The 17,643-nt window shown below is 30.6% G+C and overlaps 2 protein-coding genes across 3 annotated transcripts in view; one reads left to right on the top strand and one right to left on the bottom strand.

Annotated features, from left to right (window-relative positions):
- The window catches only part of LOC113514929 (endoribonuclease Dcr-1), a 74,044-nt gene extending 56,911 nt beyond the window's left edge, over window positions 1–17,133 (bottom strand). Inside the window, exon 1 of one of the 2 annotated variants that reach the window (XM_052892430.1) lies at window positions 17,029–17,133. The gene's annotated coding sequence lies outside the window, so the exon portion shown is untranslated. Of the gene's footprint in view, window positions 1–6,347; window positions 6,493–17,028 lie in introns of those variants that run through there. The other variant, XM_052892431.1, reaches the window with a different exon arrangement.
- On the top strand, window positions 101–4,745 carry LOC128200126 (uncharacterized). Its single transcript, XM_052892445.1, has 2 exons — window positions 101–356; window positions 2,800–4,745. The coding sequence occupies exon 2, from the start codon at window positions 2,810–2,812 to the stop codon at window positions 4,157–4,159; it is 1,350 nt and encodes a 449-aa protein (XP_052748405.1). The 5' UTR covers window positions 101–356; window positions 2,800–2,809; the 3' UTR covers window positions 4,160–4,745.
- Window positions 17,134–17,643: the final 510 nt, after the last annotated feature.

Here is a 17,643-nt window from a genome sequence, read left to right as displayed (position 1 = left end):
TATCGATTATTGAAAATTAAATTCTATTATAAAAAGCGTAAAGTGTAAATTGAATTAATAAAAAATTTGTACGCTTGCTATGCTGTCTAAAAATTATCTAGACTGAATTTGTAATCAGTAATTCAGCAAAGTGGTACGAAACTGTCTCTTAGCCTCGACATATTCCTGTCCTGCAATAGTGTAATTAAATAAATTATCTGTAATTGTGTGTGGGGATCCTGTACGTAATGGATTACACGTACAAAGTCACATAATGCAAAACTGCAAACTTATGCGCTTTGCTATACTTTTTTGCGCCATTTTTAGATGGATTGTTTCAACCATAATTTTACAAGATCATTCCTATTGATTATATGGTAAGCTTTGTCTGATTATCATTCTATATCTACTTAAATATTTTATTTATATAAGTATTTAAGGTAATTACTGTAATTGAAGAAAAGATAAGCGTTTATATGTATTTATATAGGTAGATATGGTGAATGTGCAGATACAAAATAAATAGACGGGTTTGTGATATTTAAAAATCATTGATGGTGGAAAGTATTGTACGTCACGCTGTAATATGAAAGAATAAACATCAAATTACTTTATTATACGACTTTTTTTATATTTTTATTATGGTATTATTTAAAAAATATTTGTTTTTTTTTTATCGAAAGTAGCCATTTTTTCAGTTCTGAAACACTTAATGTTGGTTTTCACCCATATTTTTGCCAATTATGAACCAAAGAAACTAACATAATAAAAAAAAATTAAGACATGTTACGTAAAAAAATTAAAAAAGAAATTAATATACCTAAAAATTAAAGTATAAATTCCGTTTACGATGTCCAAAATTAATAAGCAATAATTTTTAAAATAATATTATTTTTAAAACTTATGTTTATTTTACACTGGCTGAGCATCAGCGAGGGATAAGATGAAAGTGAGAATGAAAAGGCGGTTCAATTAGCCCATCGTGATAAATACACTTGGAATCCAGCACGATTGTTTCCAGAAGGAACCACGTGGAGGTTAACCTGACACTATATACTAGCAATAGGACTGGTACTCCCATTGTTAGGAGTAGAAAACCAGGGATGCTGTTCATCTCTCTATTCTTAAATTTCCTTAATCGCCTCTTACGACACCCACGTGAAAGGATAAGATTCGCCCATTCTACGCAAGGACCACATGGCAAACGAAATGATGAAATGTCGAGATGTAATGTAACTAGTATTGGTTTTAAAGGAATAAGAAATAGTCGTGTGTTTACGAAATATTTCATTGTGTGCTTACCACTATCGAAATGGCCATATATTTAAGGAGCAAAGTGTACATGGTCTGTTTTTATTGATGTATTTAGGACTGTTTTCGACTCCGGTCTTGGCCCTTTAAAAAATGAACTGTATACTCTATGTATCTTTGTCCGAGATTATTTTACTAACAAGTTTCTATGTTCGTTTATTTTAGAATGTATTAACGTTGTTATCTTTCAAAATATTAATTTCATTTACAAATCGTTTTGTTACATCAATGCACCGCCATTTCAAGCATAATTTATAACTTCTCTCGCAGCTTGGGAAAGGCTCTAAACAATTCTATAATGGATCTCCAACTTTTTTTTTATGCAACTTAGAATGGCAAACAAGCTGACAGCCCACCTGATGGAAAGTGGTAACCGTCGCCTATACACATGAGCAGTACCATGGACATAACAGAGTATACTGTTTCGCCCATGATACCCCCCATGCGTTGCCATTCCTGAGGACTCAGGTGTTATTCCTCTGTACCCAGTAAATTCACGCCATATCCCATAGCCATGCAAACACAACTGCTTCGCGGTTGAAACACGAATGGGACAGAGATACCCAAGCAATCGACTTTTGTACAAAGTCTCCCTCTAATATTAATGTTTAATATGATTGATAAATAATTTCCCTAATAAATTAATCATAGATAAATGTTTGATTCGTATGGTATAATTTTCTTTATGATTACAGACACATACTAAATAACATTAAATTGTGTTCTACAAAATAAAATCGACTTTAGTTCTGAAAAAATCCCAGTAATTTTTGATTTAAAAATTAAACTATTAAAACAAATTTTAATAAAGCTTCTATAGGAACAATCTTTTCAGGTAAACAAGAATTTCGCAAATCAGTTTTCAACTGATAGAGTTATAGTTATAGTTACCACTTTCCATCAGGTGGGCCGTCAGCTTGTTTGCCATTCTAAGTTGTATAAAAAAAAATATTATGACTAAAAAAGACAGTACAACGTGATTCAGGATTTTTTAAATGGACGGTCACCCCGTCTGCGCTAACGGTATACACTGGCGGGGCACCAGTGAGAACTCACATGAAATTGAATACAATAGTTTCCAGTGAGGACCACGAGGAGGCCGACCTGACACACCCTGTATTGCTAGAATATAATAGAATAGAATAGAATAGAAGAATCACTTCTCCCCCTGGAAGAGACTAGTTAGTTCTATTAGACTCGTATCGGCTTATAACTCGGAGTTCCAGAGTCACGGATTAGCATTCATTAATGAGCCCTTACACGTATCCTTTTTCATGAGGAGTAGCCCTTCTACGTTCCTTCCTCTACCAACAAAAAAAAAAACTGGGGATAACACTGGATTGTTAATAATGCGGATTGTTAGTCCCATTGCTAGCAATATAGGTACATTGCTAGCATATTAGTCAGGTCGACTTTCACGTGGTCCCTCCTGGAAACCATCGGGTTGAATTCTATTATCAGGCATTTAAAAAAAAAACATAATAACCCTATTTTTTTCTATCTTTACAGACAATTAGCAATGACCACGAATTTCTCTGCAAATCTTATGAATCCACCGAAATTAGTTCCTCTTAAGACTGAAGAAGAGAAAGGTATTATTCTTGATAAATTGATAACTCCAACTCTACTTAAAAATTTTGAACTATATGTAGTATTGAAACCTAAAACAGATACTATGTCACAAATTAAAAATAATGATAATGATTCGGGAACGATCGATGATACGCCTCTCATATGTCTAAGCGATGATGAATGTACAAACTCTAGTTCATCAAAAACAAACTCTACTAGCCAACATTCAACGACGCAAATCAATCGATCAACAAGCAGCAAAGATGCGTGCGACCTGATCGATTTATATGAAAACATACTTGTGACGGCTTCAGATGTGCAGGACCATTCTAGAGCAGTCTACGCAAGTTTCTTTGACAAATATGAAGATTATGACAAAGTTAATACAGTCTCAAACGATAAACGTTACGCTGCAAATACGCAAACAACTGAATTTAGTAAAAATAACACGAACATTCCTTATAAAACTCAAAATACACTGATCGATTATTGTAATAGACCAATCGTAGAAGAAAACGTTCCAAGAGCACGTATGGTTGATCAGATTTTCGACGATCTATTCGAAAAACAAAAAATGTTAATACCGAAATTAGATATGGACAGATTCGACGACATAGATGAAGAATTGATAGACAATGTTTTATACGAGAAATGTGACGAGAGCCTTCGCATAAAACAGCTTAAAGATAACGCTGAAAAGTTGAGGGAGACTGTGAAAGGGATCGCAAAAGATACAAATACGGTAGTTCGGACATCACCTGCGTCGATTAAAATTTCTCTGAATAGTTATAACATGTTAACACTATACAGTTCCTTAGTGGATACAAAATTAAAAAGTAAAATTGATATACAAAATCCGTTGAGGTATTACGAACCCGCCAAATTTTGCTATCCAATCCAAGGTGCCGGTTTAGACATTTTTGAATTTAGAACGCTCGCAATTAAAAAGAATTCAAAACAATACGCCAAAAAAAATATCCGCGTTAGTGACGAGGATAAAAGGAATTTTACTAAAGGTCCAAGTTTGGATGAAAAGACGACTGTGCTACCACAGATAATGAAACGTTTGATTGCGAAAAAAGATGAAATGAACAAAGAGAATAACTGGCATAAAAGACTCATACTAGACGACGGTACGTGCAGTAAAAAACCAGAAATGAGACTGGCTCATAACAAAAATGAAGTCATGTTGAATCCGGAGATTTTAACAGACGACTGTAACAGAGATAGACTAAGAGCATTACAGACTCGACGGATGTTTGAAAGTTTTGTTCATACCGGCAATATTATACCTTAAGAACGTACATAGACAAGGACAACAAGGAATTACATAGTAGGAATGATAAAATAAAAACTGTAAATCATATGGTCGCCTCCTTTCTTCTTATGCAAATATAATTAGTAAAAAGAGGACGATAGATACACCACCAGTTGCTATTTTTCTCAATTCATATCAGGCTAGTGTATAAAAAATATTTAATATGTCAATTATTGGTCAATGACAAATTTTACATTACCAGATTATATATTCGACACAGTTTATGTAGAAAGTATGCGAGCGGGTTGTATCTAAATTTGGAAGGGTATATGGCCGTATAACATTTTCTATACACTACCCTGCTATGAATTGACAATTTTATCACTCCTTCTATGTGATTCCTTGTTCTTAGACATAGATATCTGACAATTTGAAAAAACAATTGGACATTTTACAATGGTTCCGACTGATCATTTAAAGTGCTCTGCAAGCGAATTAAAACAGGTATCATGAAATAACATTCTTATAAGAGATTATGTCACAAAAAATTTGGATTTCGATAGTAAAAATGTATTGGAATAATAAAAAATTGTGCCCCACAAAAAACCGATTGTAATTGTGACAAGACTAATTTCTTTTTGTCTATAAATTAAACTAGTGAACCGATATCGATAGCATTTCTACTATCTGCAAGTATATCCTACCATATAAAGAAAGAATTTTTCAAATCGGTTCACGACTGACGGAGTTATAAGGTAACAAACAAAAAAAAAATACAATCGAAGTGAGAATCGTCTTTGTTTTTAAATCGATTGACTATATATTTTTTTTTTATATCTTTTTTATTTAGAGGCTTTTATCCTATGTCAGCCTCATCGTACCCTAATTTTATAAAATACGTCACATACTTAAAACATTAATAGATACATAAATAAATAATACATAATAGTAATAATACATAGTAGTCTATTTTGATAAAGGGAGTTATTGATACAAAAATATAATAATTAAAGATTTCGCCATTCTAGAAGATTGATAATATAAAGTAGGTGCAAATATTTTTAGTTCTAGTTATATATATAATCTTGTCTTAATCACTAGTGTTGCTACTTTATTAATTTTACGACTATTAAATGTTTTTTTTTTTTTGCGAAACAAAACTCCGGTCGACATTTAAGTTATAATAAATAGAGAGGAATGGAAAAGAAAAACATACTACTCTGGCCACAAATAATAATTGGGACAAGGGCAAGAAGATTTTTTTTTATGCAACTTAGAATGGCAAACAAGCTGACGGCCCACTTGATGGAAAGTGGTAACCGTCGCCTATAGACATGAGCAGTACCATGGACATAACAGAGTATACCGTTTCGCTCATGATACCCCCCATGCGTTGCCATTCCTGAGGACTGATGATAGATAGATAGATAATTTGTTTGCATTACTTACAGCACACAAATTACAACATATACAGATATACATAAAAAGCGAGATAACATAAATGATAAAAAAAAATACATAAAGCCAAGTACAATTTTTCCTTTTCTGCGTGTGCCATAACAATGCAAAATGGTCACAACTCAGTTTATTGCTTCGCCCTCAAAAGAGCAGAGCGCTGATATTCTGTTGCGGCCAAAGGGGATAGGGTAACAATGAAACAATACTACCAGATTATCCATACAGTAAACAGACAGATATGACAGTCTATCTAGCAGACAAATGGAACAGAGAGGTAACTTGCTGGAATGTCTAACTTTTGCTTTAGCTTTATATATATAATATATATATATATATATATATTTTTTTTTTTTTATCATGTTATCTCGTTTTTTTTTATATATCTATGTTGTAATTTGTGTAAGTAAGTAATGCAAATAAATTATCTATCTATCTGATATTTTGTTGTGGCCAACAGAATGATGATGATGATAAAGGTATATTTGATCATCTAGTTGACAACTAAATCTTATATTGCCGCCTACCGCCATCTACCAGATGATGCATTTATTCTTATTGAGATAAAAATTTATACATGTGTATTGTTCGCTATACTAAAAATATACATTTGCATTTTTTATTAAATTCATTTAAGTGTTTATATATATATATATATATATATATATATATATATATATATATATATATATATATATATAATAAGATAAAATGTAAGTTATTGTTATATTATTATACAAGTATTTTTTAATAATAATAAAAATGAACTAACCTGTCGCTCGCTACATCATACACGTGGATTTCAGAAATAAAAAAAATCCAATGTAACAAATCGCTTCTTGTTGGCGTATCGAGATGAAATATACACCAGATTTTAAAATAGACCTGTGAAAACCGTACCTGATTTGGAGTAGTAGTTTTTGTATAATGCTTGAACAAACATTTTTTATTTATTTATATATATCAATGTTATATTATTATTCATATACTTTTATTATTTACATATGTAGGTATATAGAGCTGTTTTTATTGTATTATATATTAAATTTTTTACTGGGTATTATTTAGTTTATCTTTAATTGTACGGTCATTACCCTTGTACATTCTACAGTTTTCTTTCAGCTTCTCAAAGGTCGACTGTAAGAGATCCCTTTATGGGATAAGTCCGCCATTGTGTATTAAATCATTTATCAATGTTCAATGTGAATTATGTACAATAAAGATTTTACAATACAATACAATATTTTTTTTTTAAATTCTCGTTTTGGATTCTACTGCTTTTTATAGGACCCCCCCCTCATATAAACTTTTTTTTAAACATCTATCATGTACAAATGTCGTGCATTTATAAATTTGATATAATTGTAATGTTCGGGTCGTCAGAAGAAAAGATCGCCGAAGAATATTTATAAGTTTTAATAAAGAGTATAAAATTGACTTAGACTAGAGATTAGCACTATGATAATAGCTACTGAACAGCTCAGTAATTGTAGAGCAACTGCAACTGGACAACAACAATAACAACAACTGAATTTCTTAAGGGTGGGAGGTCCTTATATAAGATTACAAACATATGTTAGCATAGTGACCATTAGGTAAATATCCAAAGTTTATAATAACTCATTATTTAATCAATAGCAAACGAAGCTGTAATCGCTCTATTTAGTTAAGATACTTTCTTCTAACATATTTATCATATAACAATATTCTTTGTTCGCTGTGAACGAACAATACGTAATTTTCCATCACTGTAGTTATTTATCTGTATATTACAATCCTCCCCCGTTAAGAAAGACAATACATTGTCTTTTAAATTATGTGTACATTTTTTTTTTCATCAATTAATACAAAATCATTAAAGTAATTTTAACAAACAATTATTCTTATATAGTATTAATATTAAATCTATAAATTATCATACATTTGGTACTTATAATCTATATTTTATTTTAAATATAAAGAAAATTAATTCATTTCATTTCATTTCATTTCATTACATTTCATTACATTTCATTACATTTCATTACATTTCATTACATTTCATTACATTTCATTACATTTCATTACATTTCATTACATTTCATTACATTTCATTACATTTCATTACATTTCATTTCATTACATTTTATTTCATTTTATTTTATTTCATTACATTACATTTCATTACATTTTATTTTATTTCATTACATTAACAATTTAATTTACTTTTAATTGAGCAATTCTACTGCTCCTTCTTAGTGGTTTCAAAACCGGTTCTTCTGTAGAGGATATGTCTTCTAACTCAACATCTCTTTCAGTATCAGTATTATTACTATTATTCACTCTTAAAGTAATACAATTAGTAATTCTAGCACAACAATTTCGAGAATCTTCGAGAGCTAATAATCTACCTCGATTAGTACAGAAGAATTTACGTTTATAAATATATTTTCCAATACGGTATATTATATAACAAAACAATACTTTTACAATTGACATGAAAATATAGATAAAGTACGCATTATTTGTTATCTTAGTATAAATTGATTCATTTTCCAAATTAGTTATCATTTCTTCCACTTTATTTATTTTATGGCTGGCTATTTTAAGACTTTCCAAATCTAATTTATCGTGAGATCTTAAAGGTATAAATTCAATTTTTGATATATTTTTATCTTTTATTTTCCTACAACAATCATCATTCACAATGTCAATCGAAGGTAACACAGAATTATATTCACTAATTAGACCTTTTATTTCAGTTTGCAAAATTATGTTCACAGTATATAATTTACAATTATCGGTCATTGACAATATGCCTGTATTAATTAGATCAAAATCGATAGGCTCTTTATCTTTACAGCTAATGGTTGCAATAGTTTTCCTAGGAATGACAAATAACCATTTATTGTTAGTGTATAACTTATACCATTGTTCGTTAAGAACGTATGTCACTCTAGTATCACATTCATTAGGAACTTTTATATTTCCAAACATTAATTGAGTTTCACATGTAGGACTTCCATGAACAGAGTACAAAGGTGAGTTAAGTTTACATATGTAATTCTGACTTAATTTTCTACAATGTTCTAAATTATTAAAATATGCATAATGCATTTTATTACTGGATATAATGAAATATTTTTCTTTGGGCAAAATGAATACAAATGTATTATCATTATTTCTAATGGGTACAGGAACAACATTATACAATTCATAATTAGTTTGTGTTATTAAAGGGGTTTTAATTAAAAATACAAGTTTACCATTCATGTAATATGAAACTAAGTCTACTAATGACAATAATTCAGAAGCTTCACTAATTGAAAGACTTAAGGGATATTTAGTTTGTAATGGCAAATATGGTACAGTTTTTCTGAGTTCTGTAATATACTGTTCAGGTGTTATAATTAATGGATGTAATGCATTATTTTTTGAAAACAGGATTGCGTTTATGATGGTTGATATTTCATTACTTATTTTTGTAGTAATTAAGGTTAACAATGACAAATGTTCATCAATATCTTGTTTTAAATTTATATCAAAAATTATCGTGTTTACTCTTTTTGTATAATTAGAGAGAATATCTAAATTTTTATTGAAAATTTTTTCATTAGAATACAAATCTGTAAGAGTATTATTAAAATTTGAAAGAGTACTTTTAACAACATTAGTTTGAGTCTTTAATAAACTTAATATGTCGTGTTCATGAGAATCTAAATTGTTAATAGCCTCGTCATATCGTTCGGCATCTTCAGAATCTAAAGTACCAAAAAGAACCTTAAATATTTTTCCAATACCATCAATGTAAGATCGTTTTACTCGATGAACTGTATTTGTTCTACCAGTTAATTCCTTTAAAATGTTTTCTTGACTATAGAGTTGAGGTATAATTTGATCTAGTACTGTAGATGATGTTTCACAAAGAGAAAAATTATTAAACTTTTGATGATTACATAATTCTTTTGTTTTACTATAAGTGTTATCTATTAAATCAATCTTTTGATGTATTTCAGAAATATCCAAATAACTAATCATATTCCATTCGCTATCGTAATGGTTGACTTTACCTAAATGTTCAAAATATATTCCGCCTTTATCTATATTAGTAATATTATACGAACTTAACCTATTTGCGTTACATCCGTAGATGATAATGAGCATCTTCAAAACTCCAATCATGGTGTTCATTCTGAAACAAACGCGTGTTTCAATCTATTGGTATGAACTCTCTTTTTATTTTTCTTTATTTTAATAGTAACATTTACTGGAGAATTTATTTCAATTATTTCATATGGTCCTAAATAGTATGGTGATAACTTCTTTGACTTTCCGGGTTTTACTTGTTCATTACTTAAATACACTAAATCTCCTACTTTATATTCTATTCTTTTACTGTTCGCATCGTATATTTCTTTGTTATTTAACTTGGACTTTATTAATTTTTCTCGTGCTAACTGTCTGGATTTTCTAAGTTTCAACATTAATTCGTCTAAATAATCATTATAACAATATTTGAATTCTGGGGTTTTTACTATTGACGTTGGTAGTTTCGCTTTATTTCCAAAAATAAGTTCAAAAGGTGTAAACTGTGTTGAGGTGTGAATATTAGTATTATAAGAAAACATGGCAAAATCTATCCATTTATCCCAATTTGATTGATCTTCATTAACATAATGTTTTAAATAATCAGCTAACGTGGCATGACTTCTTTCTAGCGCACCGTTGGATTGTGGGTGATATGCCGTCGTGTTTATTTTCTTTATTTTAAATAATTTTGATATATCTTTCATTAACGTCGAAGTAAAATCGGCACCTCTATCTGTTAATAACACATCAGGAATTCCAAATTTGCAAATAAAATTGTGAACAAAACAATCTGCTATTGTTTCGGAATCATGTTGTTTTAATGGATATGCTTGAGAAAACTTAGTTAAATCATCTTGAAGTGTGAGAATATATTTGTTTCCGCTTTCAGTAACCGGTAAAGGTCCTACTATATCTAATGCAATCCTTTCAAATGCTTCTGTAGATGTAGATGTAATTTCCATGGGTTGTTTTTTCTTTCTTCTTTCTAATTTATTTTCTTGACATGACTTACATCTTTTTATATACTCTTTGATGTCTTTTTTCATTGTATTCCAAGTGTAATTAGTTTTTATTTTCCTATAGGTTTTATGAAAACCTGTATGTCCAGAAATTGGGTTGGTATGATTTTCATCCAAAATTCTAGGTATATCCTCTTGCTTTGGAGTTATAATTCTGTTATGAAATACATTTATTTTTATATTTGTGTCTCTAAATAAATATCTTAGCATAGTTCTTATTTTATGAAACTTTAAATGGAAACATGAAAAGTTTTCAAAATTTACTTCATTAGCATTCTTTTCACATAATTTAATTTTCAGGTTCTTCAGACATTCAAACAAATCTTCATATGTTACTTTATCCCAGTAATTATTTTTAGGGAAAACAAAGTACAAAGAATTTTTCTGTGAGTCTTGTGAATCTATGACGTCATACTGTGTAGGGTTGTTTGTTTTGATTTTCTCAACTTCTGTTTTATATTCCACGAGGTGTTTTTCATTTAAAATATCTAAATTACACGATGAAAATATTATCTTATTACTTTTATTTGAAATAGGTTCATTATATTCTTCTAAATTATTTGACAAAATAGGTCTTCTTTCGATTTCTTTTAAAAATGATGAATAAGTTTCACGATTTCTAGTAGTAATTTGTAACTTTACGTTTTCCTTTGGACGTATTCTGCTTAAAGCATCTGCATTATAATTTAATTTTCCTTGTTTGTAAACAATTTCATACTCGTATTCTTCAAGGAGTAACCGCCATCTTACTAATCTTGACCCTGGATCTTTTACATTAAAGAGCCATACGAGGGGTTTATGATCGGTTATAATTTTAAACTTTCGACCGTATAAATATGGACGAAAATGCTTTACTGACCATACTATCGCAAGAAGTTCCTTCTCCGTAGTGGAATAATTAATTTCAGCTTTATTTAACGTTCGGCTAGCATAAGCTATAGGGAGATCTTTATTAGGTGGACCTTGTGATAAAACGCTGCCTATGGCATAGTTACTTGCATCGGTAGTAAGATTAAATGTATCTGAAAAATTAGGGTATTGAAGAATAGGTTCTTCACATAATTTATTTATTAAAGTTTCAAATGAATTCTGTTGTAAGCTTGTCCATATGAATGGTTCATCTTTCTTCAATAATTTCGTTAAAGGTTGCGTTATTTGGCTAAAATTCTCAATAAATCGTCTATAATAACCTGCTAAGCCTAAAAAGCTTTTGATTTCTTTAGGTGATTCAGGAACTGGATAATTTTTTACAGCTTCAATCTTTTTTGGATCTGGTTTAACTCCATATTGAGTGATTTGATGTCCTAAATACATTAATTCAGTTTTTAAGAAATTACATTTATCTGGTTGTAATTTTAGGTTATGTTGTGAAAGCCTATCAAATACTTCCTTTAATTTTAAATTATGATCTTCCAGTGAACTTCCATAAATAACTATATCGTCTAAATAAACGAAGCATTTTAAACCTTGTAATCCTGTCAATATATTATTCATCAACCGCTGAAACGTTGCTGGCGCGTTTTTTAATCCAAATGGCATTCTAGTATATTCATAATGTCCTAAAGGTACACTAAAAGCTGTTTTTGCTTGATCATCAGGATGCATTTCGATTTGATGAAACCCTGATGCTAAATCTAACGTAGTAAAGTATTTACTGTGACCTAATTGGTCTAATATATCGTTTATTTGAGGTAATGGATATACATCACTAGTACTAATTTCATTCAATTTTCTAAAATCTATAACAAGCCTCCATTTTTTCTTTTCAGATGCATCCATCTTCTTAGGGACTACCCATACTGGAGAATTCCAAGGGCTGGATGAGGGTTTAATTATTTCATTCTCTAAAAGTTTATTAATTTGATTATTTACTTCATCTTTCAATGCTTCAGGATATCTATAAGACTTTGTATTTACTGGCGACGAATCCTTTGTTGGTATTTCGTGCCTAATTGTGTTTGTTGCTGACAATTTATCACCATCTAAATAAAATATGTGATTATATTCTTTACACATATTAACAATACTTTTCCTTTCCTCATTATTTAAATGATCTAATCTTAATGACTGTTCTAATTTGTTTAAACGATTACTACTATAATTTATTTTCTCATTTATTCTATTTATTTTTGTCGTTTCGTTATCTTCATTTCTCGTTAATGGTTCCAATTGAACATGCACTCTTTTTATCTTAATAGTTTTATCTGTTGTGTTTAAACACATGGTTATCGCTTTCTTTTCTTTGATTTTAACAATACTTGGACATAAATATACACCTTTACATAGCTCTACATTTTCTGGAATAATTCCCTCTTTTAAATTAGAATTTATTATATTTACAGAAATAACCTTTTCACATCTTGGTTCAATAATTATATAATCTTCTTCATTTTCATTTGATTGAATAATCTTCTCATTTAATTTCCTTTCACATATTATTTCTTCGCTTTGATTAACTTGTGTTCCTTTTTTCTGTTTATTTTTAATTTTACTCATTTTAGTATTTATTTTTTCACATAAAAAATTATCTCGAATAGGAGATTTTATAAACTCGCAATTACTCTCAATATCTGATTCATAATAGTCCTCCTTAATCATTTTATTATATTGTTCTATTTCTAAACATTCTTGTAACAATTTTATTTGACCATTCTGATAATTGATTACGGCATTCGTTGCCTGCAGAAAATCGCTGCCAATAACACCTTCGTAGTCTATAGGAAAGCTGTCGGGCACCACCGAGATGGTATGACAAACTCTTTTTTCTCCTAAGTAAAACGTTAAGTATGTATAGCCTATAGTTTCTGTAGGATCCGCATCATTATCTATACCGCTTAATTTTAATTTTTTATCTTCATAAATCATTGTGCTTTCTTTTAAAGCTTTATTTTTTATTAGGGTGACTTCAGCACCAGTATCTATTAAAAATTTTCCTTCTTCTCTTTTTAATTCTTTTACTCTTAAATTAACATACGACGAACCACCAGTATTAATCGACATTACTCGGCCTGATTTTAATTGGTTGTCCTGGGATCGACCGGCATCCTGGGACCTTTGGAGTTTAAATTATCGGACGCGTTGTTTACATTATTTGTACCACGAAATTTATTATTATAAGAATTTGGTCGTTGATTATTATAATTATGTTGATAACGTGTCGGTTTGTTGTTAAACTGAGTATTTTGTTTGAAATTATTAAAATTATTAGAATTTGGTTTGTTGAACCAACAATCTCGTGACACATGTCCTTTCTTATTACAATTGAAACATGTAGGTATTCTATTAGTTTGAACGGACCTAATCATGGGTTGTTTTCTACACTGAAATGATAAATGTCCTAACATATGGCAATTCGAACAACGCTTTGTTTTATTAATTTCAAAATGTTTTGAGCTCATTTCTTGACGCGATTTTATTTCTTGCTCTTCAGATATGGCTATAGACACGGCTTCCTCAAAGTTGGAAGGTTTTTGTGATTTTAATAATATATGTAATTGAGGTATGAGACCACTTATAAAAATATTTAATGCTTGACTTTTCAATAAGTCTATATTTGTCTCTCGCGCTTCCTTTGTTAATTTTGGATTAAGTGATTTAATTAATTTAATGAAACAATTTTCAACTCTATTTGAATAATTTAAAACTGGCTCATTATGTCCTTGTTTACACGAATTTAATTCTAATTGCCATTGTGCAAATGTTCGTTTTTCGGAATAATTTTCTAATAGATGTTCTCTCAGAGCATCCCATGAATTAAATGTTCGGTTTAATAATGTCGACCTAATATTTCCTTCTATTTTCGATAACACGACTGACACAAACGCAATTCTGTATATTGGATTTAATAAATTATACGCATTATTACAGTTATCAATAAAAACATGCAAATTTGCCTTATCACCATTATATCTTTGTATCATTCTTTCTGCCAGACTAATATCGATAAATCCATTATTTTTAATATCTTCTGAAGTAGACATTTTTACAAAAATATTTAACTTAAATTACTTTTTATAACTTAAAATATTTTATAACTTTCAAAATGTTACATAAATTTTAAATACACAATATAACTTACTTGTCTAGTTTTATATTGCGGAGATGTTCCTTTTGCTTGTTACTTCGTTGTAGGGCTTGTAGTCACGCCGTGGTAGTAACTGCCAAGGTATAACGAAGAACCGCTGGTGCAGTGCTGTGCTATCTTCTAAGTCTTGGATGAGTAAAGATGAAATAATCTTTGAAGAACTCCAATTTCACTCTTCTTAAACAAATCTTAGACGAGTATCGAGGGTAAATGTGTCTCGACTACTGACTCGAATTTGATTTTTACTTCGTTGTGCGTCTTGCTTCTAAGGTATTTCGTACAAACACGTACCAGTGTGGTTACGATCTGCTTGTCGATGTTTCCTTGGTTGACCCGTTGAATTTTATTATCAGGATACGAAATCCGTCACTTCTGACACCAATTTGTAATGTTCGGGTCGTCAGAAGAAAAGATCGCCGAAAAATATTTATAAGTTTTAATAAAGAGTATAAAATTGACTTAGACTAGAGATTAGCACTATGATAATAGCTACTGAACAGCTCAGTAATTGTAGAGCAACTGCAACTGGACAACAACAATAACAACAACTGAATTTCTTAAGGGTGGGAGGTCCTTATATAAGATTACAAACATATGTTAGCATAGTGACCATTAGGTAAATATCCAAAGTTTATAATAACTCATTATTTAATCAATAGCAAACGAAGCTGTAATCGCTCTATTTAGTTAAGATACTTTCTTCTAACATATTTATCATATAACAATATTCTTTGTTCGCTGTGAACGAACAATACGTAATTTTCCATCACTGTAGTTATTTATCTGTATATTACATAATATTCTTTATTGTACTAAAGCATACAGTAATAATAGCAATTAGAAACAATGTAAACAAGGAAGAACTTATCTCTAAAAGAGATCTCTTCCAGTCAACCCTACACAGTGGCGTAGGAAGTAGTAGGTGGGCAGCAGTCGTGTCAAACAGAGAGCTTAATAATAATATTAAATATTTACATAATTATCTATATTTGAAATATACATGTCTATAGGCGACGGTTATCACTTTCCATCAGGTGGGCGGTCAGCTTGTTTGCCATTCTAAGTTGTATAAAAAAATAATTTATAAATTTATTAAAAAAAAAAAGTATGCTGCCTTTTGGTACGCAACTGCGAGTAGCAGATTGTAAAATTACTTTTTTATATTATTTTTATTTTTAAAACTTACGTTCTATTTTTGAATTAATGTATTTATACATACATACTATTTTACATTATAAATACACTATATAGTAAAACTGTTTGTTATTGATTTGCAACTATCTGTCCCACAACTATCCTGCGGCTTTATCTGCGTGAAAGAGGGGAGAGAAGGATTGTTCGAAATGGGGACGGTAATCCCCATTGCTATCAATATCAGGTATATCGTGACTAATTTATTGATTAATTCATCACGATGCACTAACTGACTTGCCTTTTCATCCTCACCTATCATCCCTCACTGGTGCTCCGCCAGCGTATACCGTTAGCGCAGGCGGGGTTACCATTACATATTCATCCATTAAAAAAAAAACAGGCCCATTGATTGGTCAGGCACATAGGTCATTGCACATTCATCAGGTCGTCCTATACGTGGTTAACCCTAAAAACCAAGGGGAAAGGGATTGTTAGTAATGGAGACTGAGAATCCCATTGCTAGCAATATACCCTACCAGGTCGATCTCCTCACGGTTCTCCCTGGAAACTATCATGGTTAATCCCTGATGAATTCATCATGATGGGCTAACTGGCCTGTTTTCATTCTCATCTATCACCCTTCACTGGTGCTCCGCCAGCGTATCCCGTTAGCGCAGGCGGGGTTACCATAACATTATCATTCTTCAAAAAAAAATCCTAAAATCCATCATGGTTAATTTAACTATTAACCCCTAATTTGGCAGAAAAATATCTTATTTTTATTTTGTGAACAATATATGTTTTAGGATGTAGGACCTTGTAAAAAATAATAAAAAAAAAATCATCTTCTTTTACTTTTTGAGCAAAAACACGCCGTCTGTGCCGGACATTGTCAAAGTAGGGTAATAAAACAATACTGTAAAATCTGAATGACCTGGATTTTTGTACAGTTTGTGTTCGGTGTAGCGGACAATATCAAATTCGCTTTCATCCTCACCTGTCACCCCTCACTGGGCCCCCGTCAGCGTATACCGATGTCGCAGGCGAGGTTATCATTCCATTATCACCCATTAAAAAAAAAAGCTAACTGCATAGAAATAGACGCTTCTGTTTTAGATTGTGAAATAAAAGTACTAATAAATACTTACTGAGTTAAATGTTATCGTTTCCTCTAATTTTAGACAAAGAATATATTGTTTTAAAAGAGGTCTTGTTACAAAACAAAGGAAGTACACATCTCACTACTGTGAAGCTGCTAATTGTATAAATCTAAAGGTATGTGTACACAGACGACGTTTTTGCTGTTTGCGAGAATATTATGTATACAAAATTTATTAGCAGTGATGGGTAAGGTAGAGTAATATCTATATATCTTAGTTACAGTATCTATATTTTGGTCAAATAACGTATTAAATATTGTTATATAGTCGATTGCTTGGGTACCACTGTCCAATACGTGTTTCTACCGTGAAGCAGTTGTGTTTGCATGGCTGTGTTTCGGTTTGAAGGGTGGGATATGGCGTGAATTTACAGGGTACAGAGGAATAACAGCTGAGTCCTCAGGAATGGCAACGTATGGGGGTACCACTTTCCATCAGGTGGGTCGTCAGCTTGTTTGCCATTCTAAGTCATATAAAAAAAATATAACGCTGTCCGATATCTTCTCCATTATTGATTTGCGAATTGATCTTATTACATGTTATTTCTGTTATTCATATTAAAAATAATATTATATATATATATATATAATAAAAGATTCCTTA

The sequence above is a fragment of the Galleria mellonella genome, unplaced genomic scaffold (assembly GCF_026898425.1).
Source record: "Galleria mellonella isolate WM207_F2 unplaced genomic scaffold, CSIRO_AGI_GalMel_v1 utg158, whole genome shotgun sequence".
NCBI lineage: Eukaryota > Metazoa > Arthropoda > Insecta > Lepidoptera > Pyralidae > Galleria > Galleria mellonella.
The sequence above is the reverse complement of the archived record's forward strand: the minus strand, read 5'-3'. Positions and strand labels throughout refer to the sequence as shown.

What these genes read in the sequence shown, in the direction of transcription:
- LOC128200126 (XM_052892445.1), top strand. Translation starts at nt 2,810, where the DNA reads ATGACCACGAATTTCTCTGCAAATCTTATGAATCCACCGAAATTAGTT.